Source organism: Corella eumyota, chromosome 1 (assembly GCF_963082875.1).
Source record: "Corella eumyota chromosome 1, kaCorEumy4.1, whole genome shotgun sequence".
Classification (NCBI taxonomy): Eukaryota; Metazoa; Chordata; class Ascidiacea; order Phlebobranchia; family Corellidae; genus Corella; species Corella eumyota.
The window spans coordinates 14,963,173-14,984,243 of record NC_137490.1 but is presented as its reverse complement, the minus strand read 5'-3'; the positions used below and the strand labels follow the sequence as shown (position 1 = coordinate 14,984,243).

Genomic DNA, 21,071 nt, shown 5'->3' with positions numbered 1-21,071 from the left:
ACGAAAAAGAACTACGAAATATAAAAACACACGGTCGAGTTAAAGTTATTAAAGTTTTAAAACAACAATACCTTCTACCTATTCAGAACTAAATTAAATCATAACAAATCAATGGCCAAGCTAAAATAACTTTTTTTACTAATTTTAATATCTGTTTTATAGGTAAAACCTAATCTACATTTTGCGATTAGAATACATCTCTTTACAAAACACCACCTATGACTAAAGGTACAAATGGTTAATTGTAGGATTTTAATATTTGGTCTCAGTCCTTTTGTTTTGACAGAACATCGCCGGTCTATAATGACTTTCTATTTGATAATACTAATTACTGGGTTTTGAGGTAAACAAGATTAAAATAAAAAAAATTTAGCAAAAGTTTCGTGAGAATTTCTTAAATGCAAGGTTAAAACATAAAAGAAACTTTACAATATACAACACACCCGTCTCAACTATTCTAAAAGGTAAAAGTTGTAATTATTGAACTGGTACACCCTAATTTTTTGTTTGCGCTTTCTATTTGATCAAGCTATTAAATTGACCGCTACTTAACTAATCTCAAAATACATGCTTCCGTTGTAGATTTAACTTATATCGATTATAATTATTTGTATAACAAAACCGTGGCCTAATAAGATTTAGTTGCTCAATATTTAACAACTGATTTAAAAAGTTGTTACTGTAAAACAGACTTGTTAAAACGAAAGAGAAGGAAATTAAAACAAAAATTAAAATAATAATAAAAACGAAATAGATTTTCTAATGACGATAGTCGCCCCGGAGCCTTGTAATTAAAGCAAATAAAACAATTTCATAAAAAAAAACTAAAAACTGTGACGAAATTTAAATTGACTTTTAATCACCAAAAAAGCTTTTGCAAAAACAAAAATTTCATGCCAATAACGTTATATCCTGCTCTGATATAAAACTTCCTATTTTAATTGATGGAAGAGCTTAGCTTGTATATCCATGCCTGCTGATTTTGTGTACTTAAAAATGCTTACTCAAAACAGTTAGTGAAAGACAACCGACTGACCAACTTACATCGTATAATGTTTATTACCAGTTTGTTTGCACAAGCATCAGTTACTAATCCCCGCCCTCTGAAAAGCGATTCGGTTTGGCCTTTAAACCCCCTGGACTGGATTAAATACACGCGTTAACAGGCTTAGAATATACAAGAATCGGTCTTGATAACTAGCTTTGACATCAATACAGAATCCTAATTCCTACTACATTTCGTCGGCCTACTAAGCGCTTCAGTCATCTTTTCACTTGACAAACATTTGTGCTCGAATATTTCAACTCAGATTTTTGCCTTTTTTTTTTTTTCGTTTTTTTGCACCACTCGTCGACTTTTTCGTTGATGCGTTTTATACTGTCATGTGGTAAAACATGAGAATTTGTTTGTCTAAAGCTACCAAATCAAATGGCGTTTAAACAAATTGCCTCATTAATTGCTGTAATGAGTTTTTCCATATGTTTTTTTGGCAAATTTATGAAAATTTCTTACAACTATTTATCCATCTAAAAAACAAACGGTAAATGCATATTAGCACAAATTTTATTTCTCGACTTTGCAAAAATGCAGCGTTTTTACCTCTTTCTTAGTAAATTCAAGAAAAACCATATTTTACGGGTACTTATTTACTTAAATTACAGTTCGAAGTTAGCTTCAATTATAATCCTTAAATCTCTAAAAAGTTATAATTTAATACATTGATATCTTACTAAAATATTGAATTTGTTCTAAAAAATTATTACTTTTCCAGCATTTAACACATGTCCTTGCATAAAAGTCAGTGAAAATAGTAAAATTTGATTTAAAAAGTCACTGCTGGACAGCCCTTTTAACAAACAACAAGTGTTCCAAAATAATCAAAAGACGTTTGATAAATGGGCATTTAAAATCGAAGATTTTATTATTTTAATGCAAACAATTTATTCTTTATAAATGTTTGCTTAATTTATAAATCTAAAATTGAACTTTTTTTTAATAAAATTGAATAACGCAGATTAATTGCCCGAAACAGTATAGTGCTATAGCGACCTCCATTTGGATTAGGAATTAAAATGAAATATCGCTGGAGTAGGTATCAGCATCATTAAAAAGCACCACAACCGCTTTTTTACAAAAAATAAAACAAGAAAATGTTTTTGAAATTTCTTATAAAATTAAAATTTCTAGCAATACAACATTTAAAACAGATAATAATACCAAAAGCAAAAAAAATTTACAAAGTATTTACACATTGATTATTGGTATAGTATAACATGATAAAAAGTCTTCTGTAGGTCTATTAGTTTACAGATGTTAACACATTATATACAAAAAAATGATTTTATCAGAACATTAAATATTTTTGACAATAGATGGTTAAATAACATGATTAAACTGTTGTTTTTTTTGTTTTGGAGGTTTTTAAATTTGACATTCTAATTGTTGGTTTGCTTTTATCTAACAAAAATAGATTTGATTTTGTCATATGCGCTATCTATTACATTAGAATATAAAATGGGGTTAAGGGAGCTGTTGATTGGATAGAGAATAATAGCAGAATGAAAATAAGCTGAATCAGAAATGTAAACTCCTGAAATTTTCAAGAAAGCCAAAATACAAATTGGAACCCAACAACAAAAATCTGTGATCACCAATCTCAAAATCTTCTTTTGCATAACTAAAAGTAAATATTCATTTCATTTTCAATTAGTATACTTTGTCTTAAGGATGAAACTATTTTCCACATTACACATTAACATACTTCTCTTTTTCTTATTCCGTAGAGTAGTCGCGTTATCAATTTTGCTATGTAATGTTTTGTTTCCTTGGGACTGTTTGTAAATCACAACATAAGCGACAAAAATGTAAATAAAAGTTGCAAAGTTGAATGTGGTGATAGCAATTGAAAACTGCCAAGCAGAATCGCCCATTGTCACAAAAATCTTTGGCATGCAAACACTATGGGAACTATAATAGCTAAAAAAATAAAAACTAGTTTTTGTCTCTTATTTTTCAATCTGCTACATTTATTTTTTTTAAATTTTACCCAAAATATTTTGCTATCTGAAACGTTGTATCCAAAAATCTGTCGGAATGAATATCTTGTAAATTTTGCCATGACTTTGCAGATTCAATTTGCTTAATAATCAAAGAAGAAGAGTTTAAATATTCACCATGTATGTTGGCTGGGTAAAGTTCAAGTCTAAGGATAAGATACTTCTGATAATCTAAGAAAAAAACTTCTATAAAAGTCGACTCTATTTTTTTATATCAATTAATTTGATGGAAAATGTAAATTCAGAAACAACAATTAACTTTAAAAGATCCTTGATTCAATCTCCACTGCTTTCATGCCATAATATGCTATTGAGCGAAAATTCGATAAAATCCCAAGACATTAACTTAAAACCGGCAACAAGTGTTACTTTGTATTGATGAAATGAATGGCCTATTTCAACATAGATAAATAAATACAAAAAAAGTTAACCTTGAAAGCTAACTTCAGTAGTGTTAAACAATGGACTTTTTGTAAGCAAATTAATTTCAGTGGTAAATTAGTTTTGGAAAACATTTGCAAGTGGTAAAAATGCAAGAAATGCTGAAAAACCCCAAGCCATTATAACTGCAACAATCACATGTTTGGTTTTAGGAAAATGCTGAGATGCAAAAGGCTAAAAAAATAGTTTTTAACATTTATTTGTTTAGTCAGGAAACAATAAACATTTTAAATCTGACATTTCGAGCTTTAAATAACAGTAAATAAACAGGATACTGTTTTTGCAGTCACATTTATTGTCATTTTGTCATATAAAGTTTTTAAATGACATTTATATTTCCTTTTCTAAGTAAAATCTATTGCCTCATGTTGTTGATTTACATTAAATCACCTTTAAAATGGAATAAAGTCGACAAGATATCAATAAAGCCATTGTAATTACAGAAGTTTCGCTTGAGAATACAATAAGAATACCCAACATAGTGCACATGGTGCTAGATCTCCATACTCTACTATACAAGCAATACTGATCTATATAATAATCATAAAATATGCATAAATAAAGTGGGGGCCTAAAAGATTAAATTACCTACAGTTGAAATTTATGCAATATTTAAGTGTTAGTTTTTTAAGCTAAATACCTTTATAATACACTCCAACAATGGCAAGAAATACTAAATAAACCCCCCATAACAAAGTCAGCAACGGCCAGGTTTATTACAAATATTTCGTTTGCAGATATATTTTTGGAAGCAGTATCTCTTACAGATTTTATAATTCCAATAATAACAGCCTTAAATAAAAATATACAAAATAATTTCTTTCTGTATAATAAATGGACAACAACCATCTTATACAAAAAAATATTTTACTTTTAGAAAAAAAAAATATACCACATCTAAAAGCAAAGTGTTACATTTTAATGTGGTCAAATTACTTTTACATATATATATATATATAATATATTTAGCATTAACAAGTAATTTTAATTAAATTTTTACTGTGCGTCTTCATCAAATTCAATAGAAGTTTCTCCACTAGCACATTCCATTTTTCCATTACAAAATGTAACTATTTTATTACACCTACTGCTACTTGAACACCTGCAACAAATTTTTTTTTAGCTTTTAATTTACAAACATACACAACAAAATTTACTGCTAAAAATTAATAATTGGAACGTAAAAGAATTCCTATTTACCTTTACTTGAAAATCACAAATATTATTTTTGCACACAAGTAACACACATATGCCCATGTTTGCAATACAGTCTTTTCATTTTTTTATACCTGATTAGTTTTTAGCAACACTAATTAAAGTAATAAGTTTAAAAACTTGATGATATTTTAGCGCTAACTATTTCTTTTAAGATAAACCTGCAGTTTTGTCCCTTGTTTGTAGTTTCTGTGCATAGTAATGGTTTAAGGCAAAATTGTGGACTAAACATAATATAAAAAGCAGTTAAAAAAACGTTATAAACATAATATAAAAAGCAGTTAAAAACCCGTTATTTATTTTGTAGATTAAAATTATAAAATAAAGAAGGCCTTTATAAAATGTAAATAAAAGGAAAGATGCATGTTATTATTTACTTCTCATCTACTTGATCATCACAATCCACAACTCCATTACAAATACTGGTTCTGTTTATACAAGTTGTTTTATTGCATATAATTTCCCCCACATTGCAAGTGCTGTTTTTTATACTGTAAAGCATAGAAGAGTAGTAGGTTAAAATTTAGGCTATGAAGTAAACATTTTTACATCATAAACAAAAAAATACAAAAAATATATAAAAATCAAAGCAATTAAATTTTTTAATGTTTGCTAAATTGCAGGCAAAATTGTAAAAAAAATACTTGATAGATGTTGTTGAAACTGGAGTTATAAGTTGGCATAATTCTGTAAATAATTCAATTTGATTTTGACAAAAACATTCATCTGACAAATCTGGACAATCAATTTTTCCATCACAAACATTTTTCTTATTTATCAAAGTAGAATCCAAACATTTCCAACAAGCTGTTTCATTTAACACCAGTTTTTTCATTAAAGCAAAACTTTAAAAAAATCAGAAAATTAAGGCTTGGTAAACTTGACCCTTAACATAATTCGTAGCATACCTTTTAAAATTTGGTAGAAATAAAAATACTATAAGGATAGTCTTAGAAATGTCAAAAATTATAGTGAAAATTCTAACCTACTGTTCAAACTTTGCTCTTTAATAAAACACAAGTCTTCTCCTTTGTTACAGTCTGCAATAAAATCATATAACAGATGTTGTGGTAAAAAGCAAGTGCCATCACCTGAGCATCTAAAACCTCGATCAGGATAACTTTCAAAACATAAAGGAGTGCATCCCTGGCAGATTTTACTTCGCAAACAAAGTGTTTTATTTGCATCACTCTTGCAGTATAATGAATCAGATTGATAAGGACATTCAATAAATAATTCTGGCCAAAAATTCTAACAATCATGAATGTCAATAAAATCATAAAAGTACAGTTCATCTATTGAGGAAGTAAAGTTTGGTTCACAGCTAAACAAACAAAAAAAAAATTAAATAAGCTTTAAATTTATCTACATATCAAAATAGTATTAAGTAATTAATGTTTTAAAAACAAAAAATTTTCTAATATATTTAAAAACAGCAGTAATATTACGAAAATAAAAAGAAAATGATAAACATATCTAATTATATTATATATATACTCTAGTTTGTCAAATGTAATCGAAGAACCCCCAGAATATTCAGGATAATAATCATAATATGTATAATCTTCAACTGCATAAACATTCCAAGCAAAAAGCAGTAAAGATATAAACAGGTAGAAAATCATCATTCAATCTAATTTAATTAAAAATATAGATTGATAACTTTAAAATATTATTTAGGTGAAAATATATGTTACTTTATATAAAACTATTATATACAATAAGACTCAACTTTATTATATATACACTATTATTATTTTTTCTACACCTATGATAAAGTTTATGTACATAATAAGTTCAATAATAACTGCAATTGTTTATTAAAAAGAATAAATAATCAATTACATGCCGAGTATTATTTTTAATTAATCCTAATTATTCCCAATGTTTGAACACACTATACTCTTCTAAATAAAAGTGTAATATATTTTCCGTAAATACAATATTACAAGTTGTTGAATTTGAGTTGGTTGTTTTAAGGTATTGCCTTAAGCCACATATGTGGTATATTTATGTAGATTAAATAATATATATATATATGAACAATCATATTTATTAATAAAGAGTGTTCTTGCATGTATTTTAACAAACCCTAATCAACAAATGTTTAAATTACAAGAAAAATATTAATTTTAATATTATAAAGCTTATTTATTACCAATATATATTTATACATGTGTAATGGTTGGAATTTAGATAAAATAAAAAAAAAATAAAAAAATTATTAATTTATTTACTACAATATTTTTGTGTAACCTTGAAATAACTTTATTATAAATATTACAATAACTGCTTTTTAATTTTTTTTAATCTTAAATAGGCCTACAAACCTTACAAAAATAAAATCTGCATATTAATTTTCTTTTAATCATATATTTTACCTCTTTAAATAGTGTATAACAGTCTAAAATTGCACTATTAGTGTCTAATTATAAAATAAAAAGCAAAAAAGGTTTAAAAAACATTAATTTTTGTCAATCATTATAAATTTAAGCAGTCACAAAAAGTACAAGTTCCTTAACTTCATGTAACAACTAACTGCCTTGCCTTGAAATTATCTTCCAAGCATATAAAAACTTTAAAAAACATTAAAAATATAGTATTGCAAATTTAAGAAAAGTCAAATTGCTGTAAGGAAGTAGGTTGGCCTTATGCTATTGCGCCATAAAGTATATTTAAAAAATTTAAAATAAATGAATAGGGTAGCAGAATATATTTTATTTGTTTTATACTATTAATAAACGTACTGTTAGTTAGGCTATAACACATAATTTACAGGTTAAAAATTTTTAATGAAAATTAAAAAACTAATATTGAAAATTTTTTTTCATTACTTACTTTATTTGAGCGGAAATACCGACATACTTCGACCACGTTAACCGCTTGAACACAAGCCGATACTCCTTTTTTGTTCAGCGCCCTACATCATACAACTACTTTCACGATATGCGCACTGTCTTTGCACCAGAATTTTTAAACATATTTATCAAAATAACTTGAACTTTTTTTCGTAGGTGTTTAAGGCTAGAAACAACAATATTTTACGAACAAGAGTATCATTTTTTTATTTTCGCTAATGCAAAGCACTAGATGGCCGACTTCAACATCAACAATAAAACAGCTGACCATGACGTCATTAACGTAGTGGTGTGATCAAGAATATAAATAAAATGTATTTAGTTAAGTTCCTTAACGATTACAACATCTCAAAAGAGTTTGTTAAAAACTATAATTAATAATTTGTTTTATGTAATTTAAACTAGTAAAACGTAAGATATATTTATCAATAAGATAATTTTGTTTTATAAGGTTTATCTGTGTTTTACTTTTTTACAAAGTAATTGATGTATTGTAAGTTGTTTAAATGACCAGTTGACAGATCTGTTTAATTTAAATGGACCCCATACAAGGTAAATATAATAAAATACCCAAAAAGTTAAGGCCAGTACTATTTAATTTGTATATATATATAATATTTGAATCATTACTAATTTATTATGTACCTGTACAGATTCAAGCGTAGGCTTACATGGTTGGAGGTATTGGATTAGACCGATAGTTATACTTATTTATGCTGCCATTTTACTAGTAGCTGTTCCACTATTGTCTGTCGATCTAGCTCAACATGAGGTTACTTTTTACTTTTAAAATATATATAATTCAATAATTAAATAACTTCTATTCTAATTGAACATTTTTGTTTGCGGATAAATTCATAGGCAGAACCACATACCGTGGCATGGTTTATCGCTGGTATTTTTGTTATTGTAACCATTCCTATATCACTATGGACCATATTACACCATTTAATCTACTTCACACAACCAGAGCTACAAAAACCAATTATGAGGTTACTGTGGATGGTTCCAATATATGCAATCGATAGTGTATGTATTTTTTAAAACATTTTATACCACAAATCTTGATATGAATCTATTTTAAAATTACTATACAAATAGTATTTTTTATAATAAATTATCATTACACTATTAATAATTTATACACCAAATTTAAAATTTATACAAGTATAAAGAAATTTTGCATACATCAATTTTTAATTATTATCAGGGGAATTTATTTTACAGTGGTTCGCCATCAAATTTCCACAAGCTGCGATCTATTTTGACACGATACGAGAATGTTATGAAGCTTATGTTATCTACAATTTTATGGCATATTTGCTTAACTATTTGACAAGGGAGTACGAACTTGCTGGTACTTTGGGAGGCAAGCCACAGGTAAATCAGCAAAAAAAACTAGTTTAAGCAACGCAAAATTACTTTTAATGTTATGTAACCTATATTAATTTCTAAAAGCCATTATTTAAACCTGTCAACTGGACAACTTTAAATTAACCGTAATTCTATGTTATTAAGTAGTTTTTTGGCTCATATTTACCCAAATTGCTACTTGTTTTACAGCAACAACATTTATTTCCATTCTGTTTGCTTCCGGTATGGCCTATGGGTGGAATATTCATACAAAGATGCAAGCAGGGGGTTTTACAATACACTTTGGTTAGGCCAATCACCACTCTAATTGCATTGTAAGTATACATTATTTGAAGTGCAGCATATTGAATAGGCTTATTGTATTTCGCATGTTATTCTTTTATAAGAGTATGTTGTAACTTCTAAAACGACGTATTTTCACTTTTTTATTAGTATTTGTGAACTGACTAATACTTACCATGAGGGGGATTTTCATCCTAGATATGCATGGTTGTGGATGATGATTATTAATAACATATCACAAATTGTGAGTTTAATATGATTTGTTTTGCATTTATTGTATATATATACCTTGGAAATATATTTTATTAAAAAAAATAAGTTTTTGAAATTTAAACTATCAGTATTTAAATGTTTTTATTGCTATTAAGATAACAATATAGTTAAGCAATTATCTGTACAAAATTGGAAATTTGATTTCCTAGCATAAGAATTATTGATTTTTATTGCAAAGTGTATTCAATATTAATTTACCATGTTTAATCAATAACTCTCAACCTGTATTACATGTTATTATTTTTGTTATTGTTTTCCAGTGGGCAATGTATTGCTTGATATTATTTTACATGGCCACCAAGGAAGAATTAAAACCGATCAAGCCAATTGGGAAGTTTTTGTGTGTTAAACTAGTTGTGTTTGCATCATTTTGGTAGGAGTTAAACTGCATTTTTTATTAAATAAAATGAGTTATTTTTTTTATAACTTAAATTTATTTATTTTATTAATATTAATTAATATTATTTTATTAATTTTATATTTTTTTACATAAAAAAATGCTTTTTGTTGATAGCATTTTTTAACTACTTGTAAATAACGCAGTATCTTTTATAGTGGTACTAAATTATAACAATTTTTTTAACATTGTTTTATTTAAAAGGCAAGGAGTAGCAATCGCGATAATCGTAGCTGTTATTAAAATAGATCCCAAATGGGGTTGGGATACCAAAGAGCAACTTGCTAATGGTGTCCAAGATTTTCTCATTTGCTTTGGTGAGTTTTCATTTATTTTTAATGAGAGCCTACTCAGGATTTAAATAAGCCTTCTTTTTTTTTGAAAGTGGAAATTATTGATTTTCCACTGATTGGTATTTCACAGCTTTACCATGATTATGTATGTGTATTGAGTGTTCTATATTTGGTAGTGTACTGATGACACTGAATAAAATAATTAAACTACTGTATGGGTAAATTTATGGACGAAAATTATTTAAAAATTTCCATAATTTTAAATAATATTAAATATTATTGTTATTTTGAGTTTTTGAATTTATCATTCATTATTTTATGTATTTTTTTTTCTAAACATATCTATTTTTCTAGAGATGTTTTTTGCTGCAATAGCCCATCATTACACGTTTTCATATAAGCCCTTTATAATAGCCGGCCATAATATACCATGGTACAGATCAATAAGAAATATGTTTGATGTATCAGATGTGAGAGATGATGTCACAGATCATGTTAAGAGAGTTGGTACGATGATTTTAATTTTTTTATATATTAATCCTATTAAAGATCAGATTTCTTTATATATTAATCCTATTAAAGATCACATGTCACTAGTATTTAAAACTTTAAATCCATTTTATTTTGACCTATTTTATTTGGAAATCCACTTTTCTTGGGTACATGCTAAACTCTGCTTAACCAACATTTTTTAAACATTTTTTAAGCTATGTACCACAATTATTTTAGCTATTTATATAAAACATTAAAAATTTTTAGGTAACCAAGTAAGAGAAGTCAAAGCTTCTTGGAAGTGGCGCCCAAAAAACAATGGCTACTCTCTACTCAGCGAAAAAACTAACTTGTTAAGCCCATCTTCTTCTGATGGAGAAATGGCCAATGTGCTTGGTTATGGAAGTGGTCCTTACAAATCTGCTCAAAATTCCCGCAAAATCGAAGATGAAAATAACTGCATTTCTGAACCTGAAGATTATCATGAGCCAGACACGGAAGGGTTTCAAAGTAATTAATGCATGTAATGAATTTTTATAGTTTTTATGTATTTACCAGTACCATACTAAAATCATCAACATAAGTTATATTTGCACACCCATTCCAATGAATGTGTTAGTTATTTAATTTTTGTGAAGAAAGCTATATATATCTTTTAAAATTGTTTATACTTTTTGTTGTTTTATTGCACTTACTAGAGCAAAGTAAGTAAGAAGATTGTTCCATGAAAAATTTGTGCAAAGTTTTTAACTACACATACACAGAGTCATAAGTATTTTTATCACCACTGTTGTAGTATATCTTTTTTATCATCGTAATTCAAATTTGTCAACCTATGTTTCATTAAAAAGTACAACGTGTTTAATTGAGTACCATTTATTTTTGTTTCGTAAATTTTGATTCTTCTTGCCACTGTAGATTACATGTTTTATTATTGTACTTATGTTACACTAAGCACATTATAATTGCTGTTGTGCTCTAATGCTGTTTGTTTATAAAATAATGAAAGTAATCTTTAAATTTGTGTATTACTTAAAGCACTTTCACATAGCTTTATCCTTTAAAAGTTGTACAAATGTAGATAGTAGGTTTCCACTTGCAGCATTTTGACTAAACGAACTTGTTTATTTATTATAAGACATAAAACAGAACTAAAATAAAGCAAAACCTAAACAATAAAAGAACACAACTACAGAAAATCAACGAAAACAAGTCTAAGTAAGAACTTATAGTGATGTTTTGCCCAAAAAACTAAATGTTGATTTTTTAAAGGTGATAAAGATGAAACAATATTTGTTAATAAGATATTTTTGTTGGTCATCCAATATTCACTGATTGTGATAATTTTTGATTGGATTTGATCAAATTTAAAACTAATCAGGAAAAATAAACATTGATTTACAAAATTTGGAAAAAGTTAAAATCTCATAACAATTAAAATACTTGACTGAACTTTATATCAAAACGATTTTTATAGTTAATTTTTTGGTTAAAAAATTGATCATAAAAAATGTTGCAATCAAAACAGTTATTACAGATTCATCATTAAAATAATTTTGCCATTTAATATCTAATTCATAACAACTTTAAAATGATTGTAAAAAATCCATTTGAACAAAACAAGTCAACTGAGCTTTGATTAAAAATTTGATTTTACTTTTCATGAAACTGCATAAGTAACAACCATATATTGAAGTTGAGATGATTTTAACTAATTTTTGATTCTTTTTTTTAACTTTAGTTAAGATCTACCACATCTAAAATCTTAATTGAAAATACTTCCGACAAAACTAACTACAATTCGAAATAAACTAAAAATCAACTGAACTTCATAACAAAAACTAATTTAGATGTTTTTTTTTCATCAGTAAATCAATCTTTAAAACATGGAAGTTTTAAAGCCTCCAAGTAAAGGAGATTTGGGAGATGTTTGCTTGGTTGAATATAAGCTTGGCGTTGGGCTTTTTACTGCACTAAAATCTGGTTTCTATGAAAAAAGTTAACTATATTGATATACCAATTGAATAAATAATATGATCATTTATATTAAGATTGGGTAGTATGCTTTTCGCTTCACTTTGTGTTAATTTAGATTACTCTAAGCTATTTGGTTATATTTTTATAGTAAAAGCACATCGTTTTTATAAGCTGGTATCTTTTTTGTACATTAATCTAACTTGATATAAAACAAAACCTTTTCTTTCAAACTTGAATAAGAGACATCTTTCAAAAGAAGCTGATTCCACATTGAGTCACTTAAATTGTATGTTGAACTGTTGGATAATGGTTTTGTACTAGGATAAGGAGATGAAGTAACAGGCTTGCTGTAAAAGTTGTTTTTTTGATCACCTAAAGTTTGGCCAATGCTAGTCACTTTCTGTAACTTAAGAAAAATAAATTTAAAAAAAAATGGATTTTTTTTGAGATTTAAATTAAATGACTTACAGTTTGATTCGGGTTACAATTTTCCTTCCAAACTGGCAAATTTTTAGGATTGCTTTGGTCCTGAGAAAGACTGCCATTACTTACAGTATAAGGCGATGGGGTATACATGTTTGTAGTTACAGTGTTACTCGGTGTAAAAGATGGCATTGGTTTTGTTTGCATGTTGGCCAAACTTAAAGGTGGAGCTGATGGTTTTAGTCCCGCTGCTTCATTTTGGCTGATTACACTTTTGATTTTGGTTTTTAACCAAGGCTCTGCCACAGTATAAACAAAATTTTCATACACAATATTATTTTGCAAATGTACCAAACCTAGATACTCATTAAAAACATATTACTGGCATATGGTTGCTAACAACAGCTAACAATCTTACTGCTAGACCTGACAATAGGCAACAGTAATACACGTTTATTTTTTTTCTGCAATTTTAAAAATTTGAATGATAGGCTTATGTATTTACTAAGTTTAAGTCTGTATAGTTTTTTCTTTTTCTTTCCTTACGAATGTAATAGTTTGAATCTAAAGTAAAATCTGCTTATAAGCATGATATTAAAAAATTATACAAACCAATAACTTTCAAAACATATTCTGCAGTGGCAATCCTGGCATCAGTTGGAGTGTTGGCATATTGATGAGCTGGTGGTGTGTACACTTCACCCATGAAATTAACTTGATAGACGTACCTAGTCGTTGCATGAGTATCATCAGCTAACAGGGAATAAGATGGCCTGTCTCCCTTGTTAAAGATGGCACTCAGTTCATCCAAAAGCAGCTGTAATTTTGTTTGTAAAAATGTAAGTATTTTTAACAATTCTCTTCTTATTAAAGGCCCTTATTTTCTTACATACCACTGGACATTTAATCCTTGAAATATGGTCTAAGTTGTTTACTGGAACCAGATTAAGCTTCACAGAGCTATCCCCAATAGCATGGCTTGCTATCTTTAAGTTCTCCAGCTGGGTCAAGGCATTTAAACTGTCCCCACCTGGTCCTGGGGGTGGCAGAAATGGAGGAGGTGGATGTTTGTAAATGTTAGGTTGGTTTATGATAGAAGGTTTGAGTGGTTTGAACTGAAATGCTGAAGGGTTGGGAGGTGGCTGCAAGCCCCTCAATGGTTGCTTAAATGTAAAATTATATTTTGTTTTTTACTGCTCAAACTTAAAAACAATAATTTTTAAATAAAAAAATGGCAAACTTAAATTAAAAAAGTTTCTTTTTTAAAAGTAAAAGTTTTTTTTTATGCAAAACTAGTTAAATAGGCTTACTGTTTTCAAGAAACTTGCATAATCAGGTAAGTTGGGCAAAAATGGAGGTGGACCATATTGTAGCGCTGAAAGAGGTAGTTGGTTCATTGAAGCTGATCTTGTCAGTTCATTTACTTGAGTAAAGTTGACCTGTGGTCTTATTACTGACAACCCTACATGCATACAACACCAAAATAAAATACAAGTGCAAAATTGCAGAATGTTTTATTAATGCAAGTTAATTACCTTTTGCCATTTTGTAATTGAAAAATCCTAATTTTGGGGCTCTATTGTTTGCTTTTTATTGCTATGTAATATTTTTGGTTTATGTATTTTACATTGTTTTAGATAAATCACCATTGTTTTTGTTGTTAAGGTTGTTAATTCCAGAACTTGCATTTGTATCATGTTTGTTGCTTGGTGGTTTAGCTAGAGAAACCTGAACCTCTTGTCCATCAATTCTTTGACCATTCATCATCTTAGAGAAAATTTACTTTAATATGAATTATTGCAGAGGTATACATAATGTTAATTAAGAAGCCTATGATGTAATACAAAATACCTGGATTGCAAACAATGCATCTTCCCTTCTTAGAAAGTGAACAAAGGCATAATCCCTATCCTCAATCTTTTTAACTCTTTCAATTGCTCCTGGTCGAATAGCGTTAAAAGCCATAAACACTGTATATTCGAGAGTTGTGATTTTTAAATTTCGAACATAAACATTCTTGATACGACTTGTGTTATCTGTGGTCTACAAAATAGAGATTTAAAAAATTCCAGTTAGATTTGCAGTTTTAGTGCTTTATATGTGTTATTATGTTACAGTATATTTTTAGGCTATATTTACGTTTGAATTTTACTATATTTAAAAAAACTTCCTAAGCTTATCTAAAAATTCAACACAAAAATATAGTTTTAACTTTTACATCAACTTCAGGTTCTGCCCAGTCCACAACAATTTCATTTCCAAATATTGTAATTTTTCCAGGAATCAGTTTTCTTCGAGCCATTGCTGCTGCTCGATGAGTTCCATATTCAACAAACGCAAATCCCCGATTCTGCTCACCTAAAAAAAATTTTTTTAATAACTATTTGTTTAAAATGGGTAGTAACTATTTCATTACTAAGGAACTTATAGCTTTCGGTAGAGTTTTATATCATTGACTGGTTAGAGAAATTAAAATCTTTCATGGAATAACTGTTTATTGAAGAATCACATACCTGTAGCACTTCCAGGATATACAATTACGTCGCTAACATCTTCTGAGATCTCACACATGGCTTGTAAAATTTCTTGTTGTGTCTTGCTTTTGGGTATTCCACCAACAAACAACCTAAGCATTAAAGCATTGCAGATTATAAAAATATATGGATTGTACTGCTTGAAAAGAAACAATTAATAAAATATATATAAAGATTACTGCAACAAAACTTGCAGACTTGAATCGCTCTATAAGCCAAAAATCTATTTAATGTTTATAATATAATTATAACCTGCAGTTGTCCACACTTCGGCAAACACCAATTCTCTGGCCACCCCTAATTTCATAATTATCCAGTCTATCAATTGCTGATTGGGCATGCTCCTGACATGTGAAAGCAACAAATGCATAACCACGATTGAATCCACTAAAATCCATCATTAATCTTAATTCGTATATCATTCCAATCTAAAAAACAAAATTAAACTGGGATTAAACAGTCTAAGCTTTTATAAAGGCTTAGTTCAAAATGAGAAACAATTATTAGTCAATAGGCATAGTAGAAATTAAGCTGCTTAACCAATAAAGCCTAAACAAAGTTATAGTACATAGTATATATATATGACATAGTTTTCACAGTTTAACCGACTGTATAAGCCTATAGCATACTAAGTTATTATCAAAATGTTTTCATTTACAAGTTATTTTTAAAGTAACAAAACAGTTTTATTGCCTTTTCAAAAACAGGCACTAGTTCATCTTCAAACAAATCTCTAGGAATTTTTCCTACAAAGACTTCACAACCTCGTGGTGGAATCGGTTTGTTCCAATTTGGATTCCAAAATTTTCTTTGCCCATTGAATTGTTGCATTGCTAAAAAAACCTTCGTTTAACAAATGTAGTAACTGGTAGATTTCCTAATGTGGTACTATTTCCATAAATCTACTAGTTTTATTTTTAAGAAAATACAATAAAAAATAAACTTAACTATAACCAGTTCTGTTTTCCAAAGCAAGAAGTTTTGCCATTGTTTCATTTGGAGGAAAATCTAGTTGCGATGTGTCAGACATGATTAAAGTATTTTTCTAAGTTATTATTATAAAGCTAAAAAAATTAACCTAAATCAATGCATAAAAAGTAAGAATCTTTTAGCCCAAACAAAAATGCATAATTGATAAATGACGTAATTTATAAAAAATATCAAAAACTAAACCAAAGTTTTGTTTTTCGAGTACTTCATCCTCTATAACTATTAGTAAAAATTGTTAACATTTAAAATCACCAGTTTTAAAACATTGGTTTACTGGTTTAGCCGCGTAAAAATTATCTTTAAACTAGCAACAATAGATATTACCCCATTGGAATTAATTTTGTGTTAATAAAACATACCCACAAGTTATGCATTATAAAACTTTGACATATAAGAACAAACTCTAAATTTTTCCGACGTTATTGTGCATTTAAACCACGTTTTATTTTGGCAACGACAAATGTATTTCAAGCGTTACGTAAAACCGATTGAACCGTGACAAAATCAAAATTTTGTTTATTTAAAAAAAATTTGCTAAAGAAAAGGTTAATGGTATACGTTAAACCCATAAATTTGCTTGCTTTTACAGTTTTATCTTGTCTACCACTCTGTGGTTTGTTGTATTCTTATAACTACGAGGTAAGAAACTGATTTGTTATTATGTTCGATTTTATCAGTCAATCCATTGTTTTTAAATCTCTTAATTGTCTATTAGTCAAACATGAAACACCTGTGAGACTTTATACTATTGAAATAAATTAAGTTGCAAAGTTTCTATATAAAAACAATATTATTATTTATTCAGTTTTTTTAATTGAATATTTTATTAGGATTTTCCACTATGCTGCAATCAGGCGAATAGTATTTGTTACTACGCACTTCTTATTCCTTTAACCTTGCCAGTTGGTATTGCTTTCATTTTTATTAATTGGATAGGAATAATGTTTTTTAAGCACAACTAATAAAAGCAATGTTTAATTATAAAAATACTGCCATATAATTGAACATTGATAAATATATATTATTTTGTTATTGATGCAACTAACAGCTGTTACCTTGTGTTAAAATATATGTGTTCCTGTAGAACATATTTATAGAATTGCAAGTGAGCTGTTAACACCTGTCAATTCAGGATTAATGTAAATGATCTTGAAATGTTATTCACAATATAATCTTATTAATAATAATAAAAAATCTCACAACTTTATTATTAGTAACCAACAAAAAATTAATCAAAATATTTAGGTGTTACATATTTTAATGAAAATCAATGGTATGTAACATTTTTTTTTTAAACAATTTATTTTATTCATGAATAATAAAAATATATATATTTATGTATGTTATTTTTAACAGTGAAACAAATCAGAAAAAAGGCAATAAATTATTAAAGCTTAAACAAAAAGAATAATAAAAAATCTCAAAGCTTTATATTAATTTAAAAGGTAGTTCTGCTACAGTAATAAATATTTGCTTTTGATTAAGAGCTTGTACATATCAAACAAATATGTAACAAAAAAAACAAGGCACAAAGGAAAAAAACAAAATTATTTAGATGTATCACTCAGTTAATTAAATAGGCTGTGCCCCAACAACTGTTCATTTGTCAAAAGCCTGCTGTATCAACGACATACAAAGTTGGGCTGCATCCTTGGTTTCCTTTGATACCAAAAAATTTAAAAAGCCGTGTGGAAGGCCCTTAACAACATGGAATTTGTATTTCTTGTTTAATGCTTGTAGGCGTTTTGCAAGCACTACGGAGTCATCAAATAATGGGTCAAATTCACATCCTAAAATATCAACATGCGGCAGGCCTTTAATAAGATCATCTGGCGCAAGGGCAGGAGAAATATAAGCATTTTTACCTAGTGAAGTGTGGTGCATTTTTAGCCAGTCACCATAAAATTTGCTTTTGATGGGTTGAAAATTATTTGGAAGCTCAACTAGAAATTTTGTGCCCGCTGTTGGTGTCATTCCATTTCTTTTATTATTTCTATTTCTATCAAGATTTCCAACTATTTCACTTTGTGAGCGTGGAAAATTTGAAGTTGTTGGCATATTTTCTTCAGAAATGTGTGGAACATCATGGTTAAAATCTGCATGATCATCCAATACTTCAAACTCATCATCCCACCAAGTTTTATTATCAGACGGTGATTTAGTCATATTTGTTGTCATTCTAGAAATTCCTTCACCAACATCTTTAACCAAATTTTGAAGTGCAGAAACTTTAACTGTCTGTCGGGAAGGAGATGTTGGTCTTGAAGTCTTAGAAGTTTCAGCACTGGCACTTCGTTTAATTTTTTCCGTTTTCGTACCAAGATAAGCACTAAGACAACTTGAAAGAACACCCAACGGAAGAAGTGGATCCATAACTGACATAAGACGAGCAGGTGAAGCAGAATATCGAACAACACATGCTGGGTAAGCAACAACTACAGAATCCGGAACCCTGATTCCATATGTTGCTGCACGCATAGCAACTGAAAGAACAAGATTACCACCAGCTGAATCACCAACAAACACAATTTTTTCCAATGTTGCTCCTAGTAAATGTGCATTTTTAAGTGCCCACACATACGCAAAGAAACATTCTTCAAATCCCTGTGGAAAGGGAGACTCTGGTGCTAAACTGTAATCAACAGAAAATATTGGACAATCTAGTTTGCTTGACCATTGCCTTAGTATAAACTCATATGACTTAGAAGTTAATGATATAAATCCTCCACCATGACAAAAAAAGATTAGATTTTTTGAAGGAGGCTTAGGCTTGATAGAGCTAAAACCAAATTTGGACTTATCCAATCCTTTGTCTGCATAACTAGGAGATGCAACATTTTCTTGTCCTTCACGTAGAGTTGCTGAATAAAGTCTTGCACTAATCGGCGTAGGTTTATCTTCAAAACATGTTGAAAAACAAATCTTAATTTCATCAGTTCCATCAGTGTTTTGTATAAAAAAGGGGTCTGTAGGTATTTCAAATACTCTATGCACTTGAATTGTGGTTCCGACGAAATTAGGAAATGCTTTTAACACCCCAAATTCATTTAAAGACCAAAATCTTTTAAAAAACTGAACATTCGCACTGTTGTAAACTTTTTCCAATTTTTCAGCACGGATTTCAGGAGAAAGAACATATCGACCTGAATTGATAGCAGATTTAAATGATTTCCATCCAATTTGTTCATGTTTGTGTAAATCATCATATGAAGCAACAAATAAGGAAAGTGATTGTAACAATGGCTGAATTGATCCAAAATATTGAAATCCATGAAGTGAACCATAAAAACAACTCTTCGCCATTAACTCACAATCATGCATGATCAATTCCGATTGCTCTTCATCAACAAACAGCTCACCATTTGGTGTCATTTCAATCAGAATCTGAGCATAATAAAGTAATGCTCTCTGTTGATGTAATAAGTTAGCATATATTTGCAAAACCTCTACATGACGATTCCCTCGAAAAAAGGTGTCCTGACAGCCAGCTAACAACTTACGTAACTCCCCAATGATGTTAAGTAAAAGTGCATTCAAAATAGCTAAAAGGCTTCTGTATCCATTTGCTTCCAAACCTGGAACTATGTCGTATCTATGGGCATGCTTAGCAATGTAATCAAATGCAATAGGTTTAACATATTTCAGATCTTTCTCGATTTTTCTTAAGGAAAGAAGGATACCCAGTGCTGAAGCATTGTTGTTGTTTTTCGAAAAGTGTTCTATGCACGAGTTTAAAACTGTGCCTATTGTTTCGTATACCACAGCATTTGCCATTTATACAACCCGTAACAAAAGTATGTAAAATAACATACAAAAGATTATCTAGATATCTATAACTAACAAAAATTTTCTATTTATATAGTTTATAAGATATGTCAAAAGCGGTTGCCGGTCAATAATAAACAAATGATACTATTTAGTTAGCTTAACCAAAACTGAGTTGTAATCAAGTTTGGTTGTGTTCAGGTTAAATTGACATGGTTTTGAACCCTAAAAAGTATATTGAGTCATAGCTCAAGCTCACTAGCAGCAGCAGAATAAAACTACTAACTCACTTACACAACCACGGTTAAACCCGTGAACAATTCAAAACTCGTAATGATATATAAGTTACTTATTTTTATTGCTTTATTTCCTCGTTTATTGTTAATGATTCATGTCTGTCTGTTTTGTTAACATTGTAAAGTGACGTCATTATCACATGCCTGTTACATTTTTTCAATCGAAGGGGTTTAGTTATGATGTAATTAGGGAAAACCCCGTAGGTTGTTTGTTTATTTTAATAAAGACAAAATACGACTTTTTGAAACTAAATATAAAAAAATACTTGTTTTTAAAAATAAAGAATTATTTACTTAAATAAGGTTTATTTGCAATAAGATGTGTAAAAAACCTAAATAGAAAATTAATGTATGTGTTGCCCCGCATAATTTCCGCTAGATTGGGTATGCGCACTGCAAATTCG

The 21,071-nt window shown here is 28.7% G+C and overlaps 3 protein-coding genes and 1 long non-coding RNA gene across 4 annotated transcripts; 1 reads left to right on the top strand and 3 right to left on the bottom strand.

The window, feature by feature from the left end:
• Positions 1 to 3,907: 3,907 nt before the first annotated feature.
• Positions 3,908 to 4,599, bottom strand: LOC145763564 (uncharacterized). The gene is made up of 3 exons (XR_014288434.1): positions 4,499 to 4,599; positions 4,139 to 4,290; positions 3,908 to 4,028 (listed from the first exon to the last, which is right to left on the bottom strand). It is a non-coding gene; the product is annotated as an uncharacterized LOC145763564 (long non-coding RNA).
• A 3,383-nt stretch (positions 4,600 to 7,982) lies between these two features.
• On the top strand, positions 7,983 to 11,695 carry LOC145749917 (transmembrane protein 184C-like). The gene is made up of 10 exons (XM_082565804.1): positions 7,983 to 8,123; positions 8,225 to 8,343; positions 8,433 to 8,600; positions 8,799 to 8,951; positions 9,135 to 9,259; positions 9,378 to 9,471; positions 9,761 to 9,873; positions 10,102 to 10,214; positions 10,545 to 10,697; positions 10,950 to 11,695. Exons 1-10 carry the CDS (start codon positions 8,108 to 8,110, stop codon positions 11,198 to 11,200), a joined length of 1,305 nt encoding a protein of 434 aa, XP_082421930.1. The 5' UTR covers positions 7,983 to 8,107; the 3' UTR covers positions 11,201 to 11,695.
• Positions 11,696 to 12,561: 866 nt separating this feature from the next.
• Positions 12,562 to 16,646, bottom strand: LOC145764076 (uncharacterized). The gene is made up of 13 exons (XM_082575655.1): positions 16,565 to 16,646; positions 16,310 to 16,449; positions 15,869 to 16,044; positions 15,596 to 15,708; positions 15,301 to 15,440; positions 14,934 to 15,125; positions 14,729 to 14,849; positions 14,393 to 14,544; positions 13,976 to 14,245; positions 13,695 to 13,899; positions 13,212 to 13,381; positions 12,877 to 13,065; positions 12,562 to 12,669 (listed from the first exon to the last, which is right to left on the bottom strand). Exons 1-13 carry the CDS (start codon positions 16,644 to 16,646, stop codon positions 12,562 to 12,564), a joined length of 2,058 nt encoding a protein of 685 aa, XP_082431781.1.
• Positions 16,647 to 17,552: 906 nt separating this feature from the next.
• Positions 17,553 to 20,691, bottom strand: LOC145744007 (hormone-sensitive lipase-like). The gene has a single exon (XM_082562100.1). The coding sequence runs from the start codon at positions 20,378 to 20,380 to the stop codon at positions 18,206 to 18,208; it is 2,175 nt and encodes a 724-aa protein (XP_082418226.1). The 5' UTR covers positions 20,381 to 20,691; the 3' UTR covers positions 17,553 to 18,205.
• Positions 20,692 to 21,071: the final 380 nt, after the last annotated feature.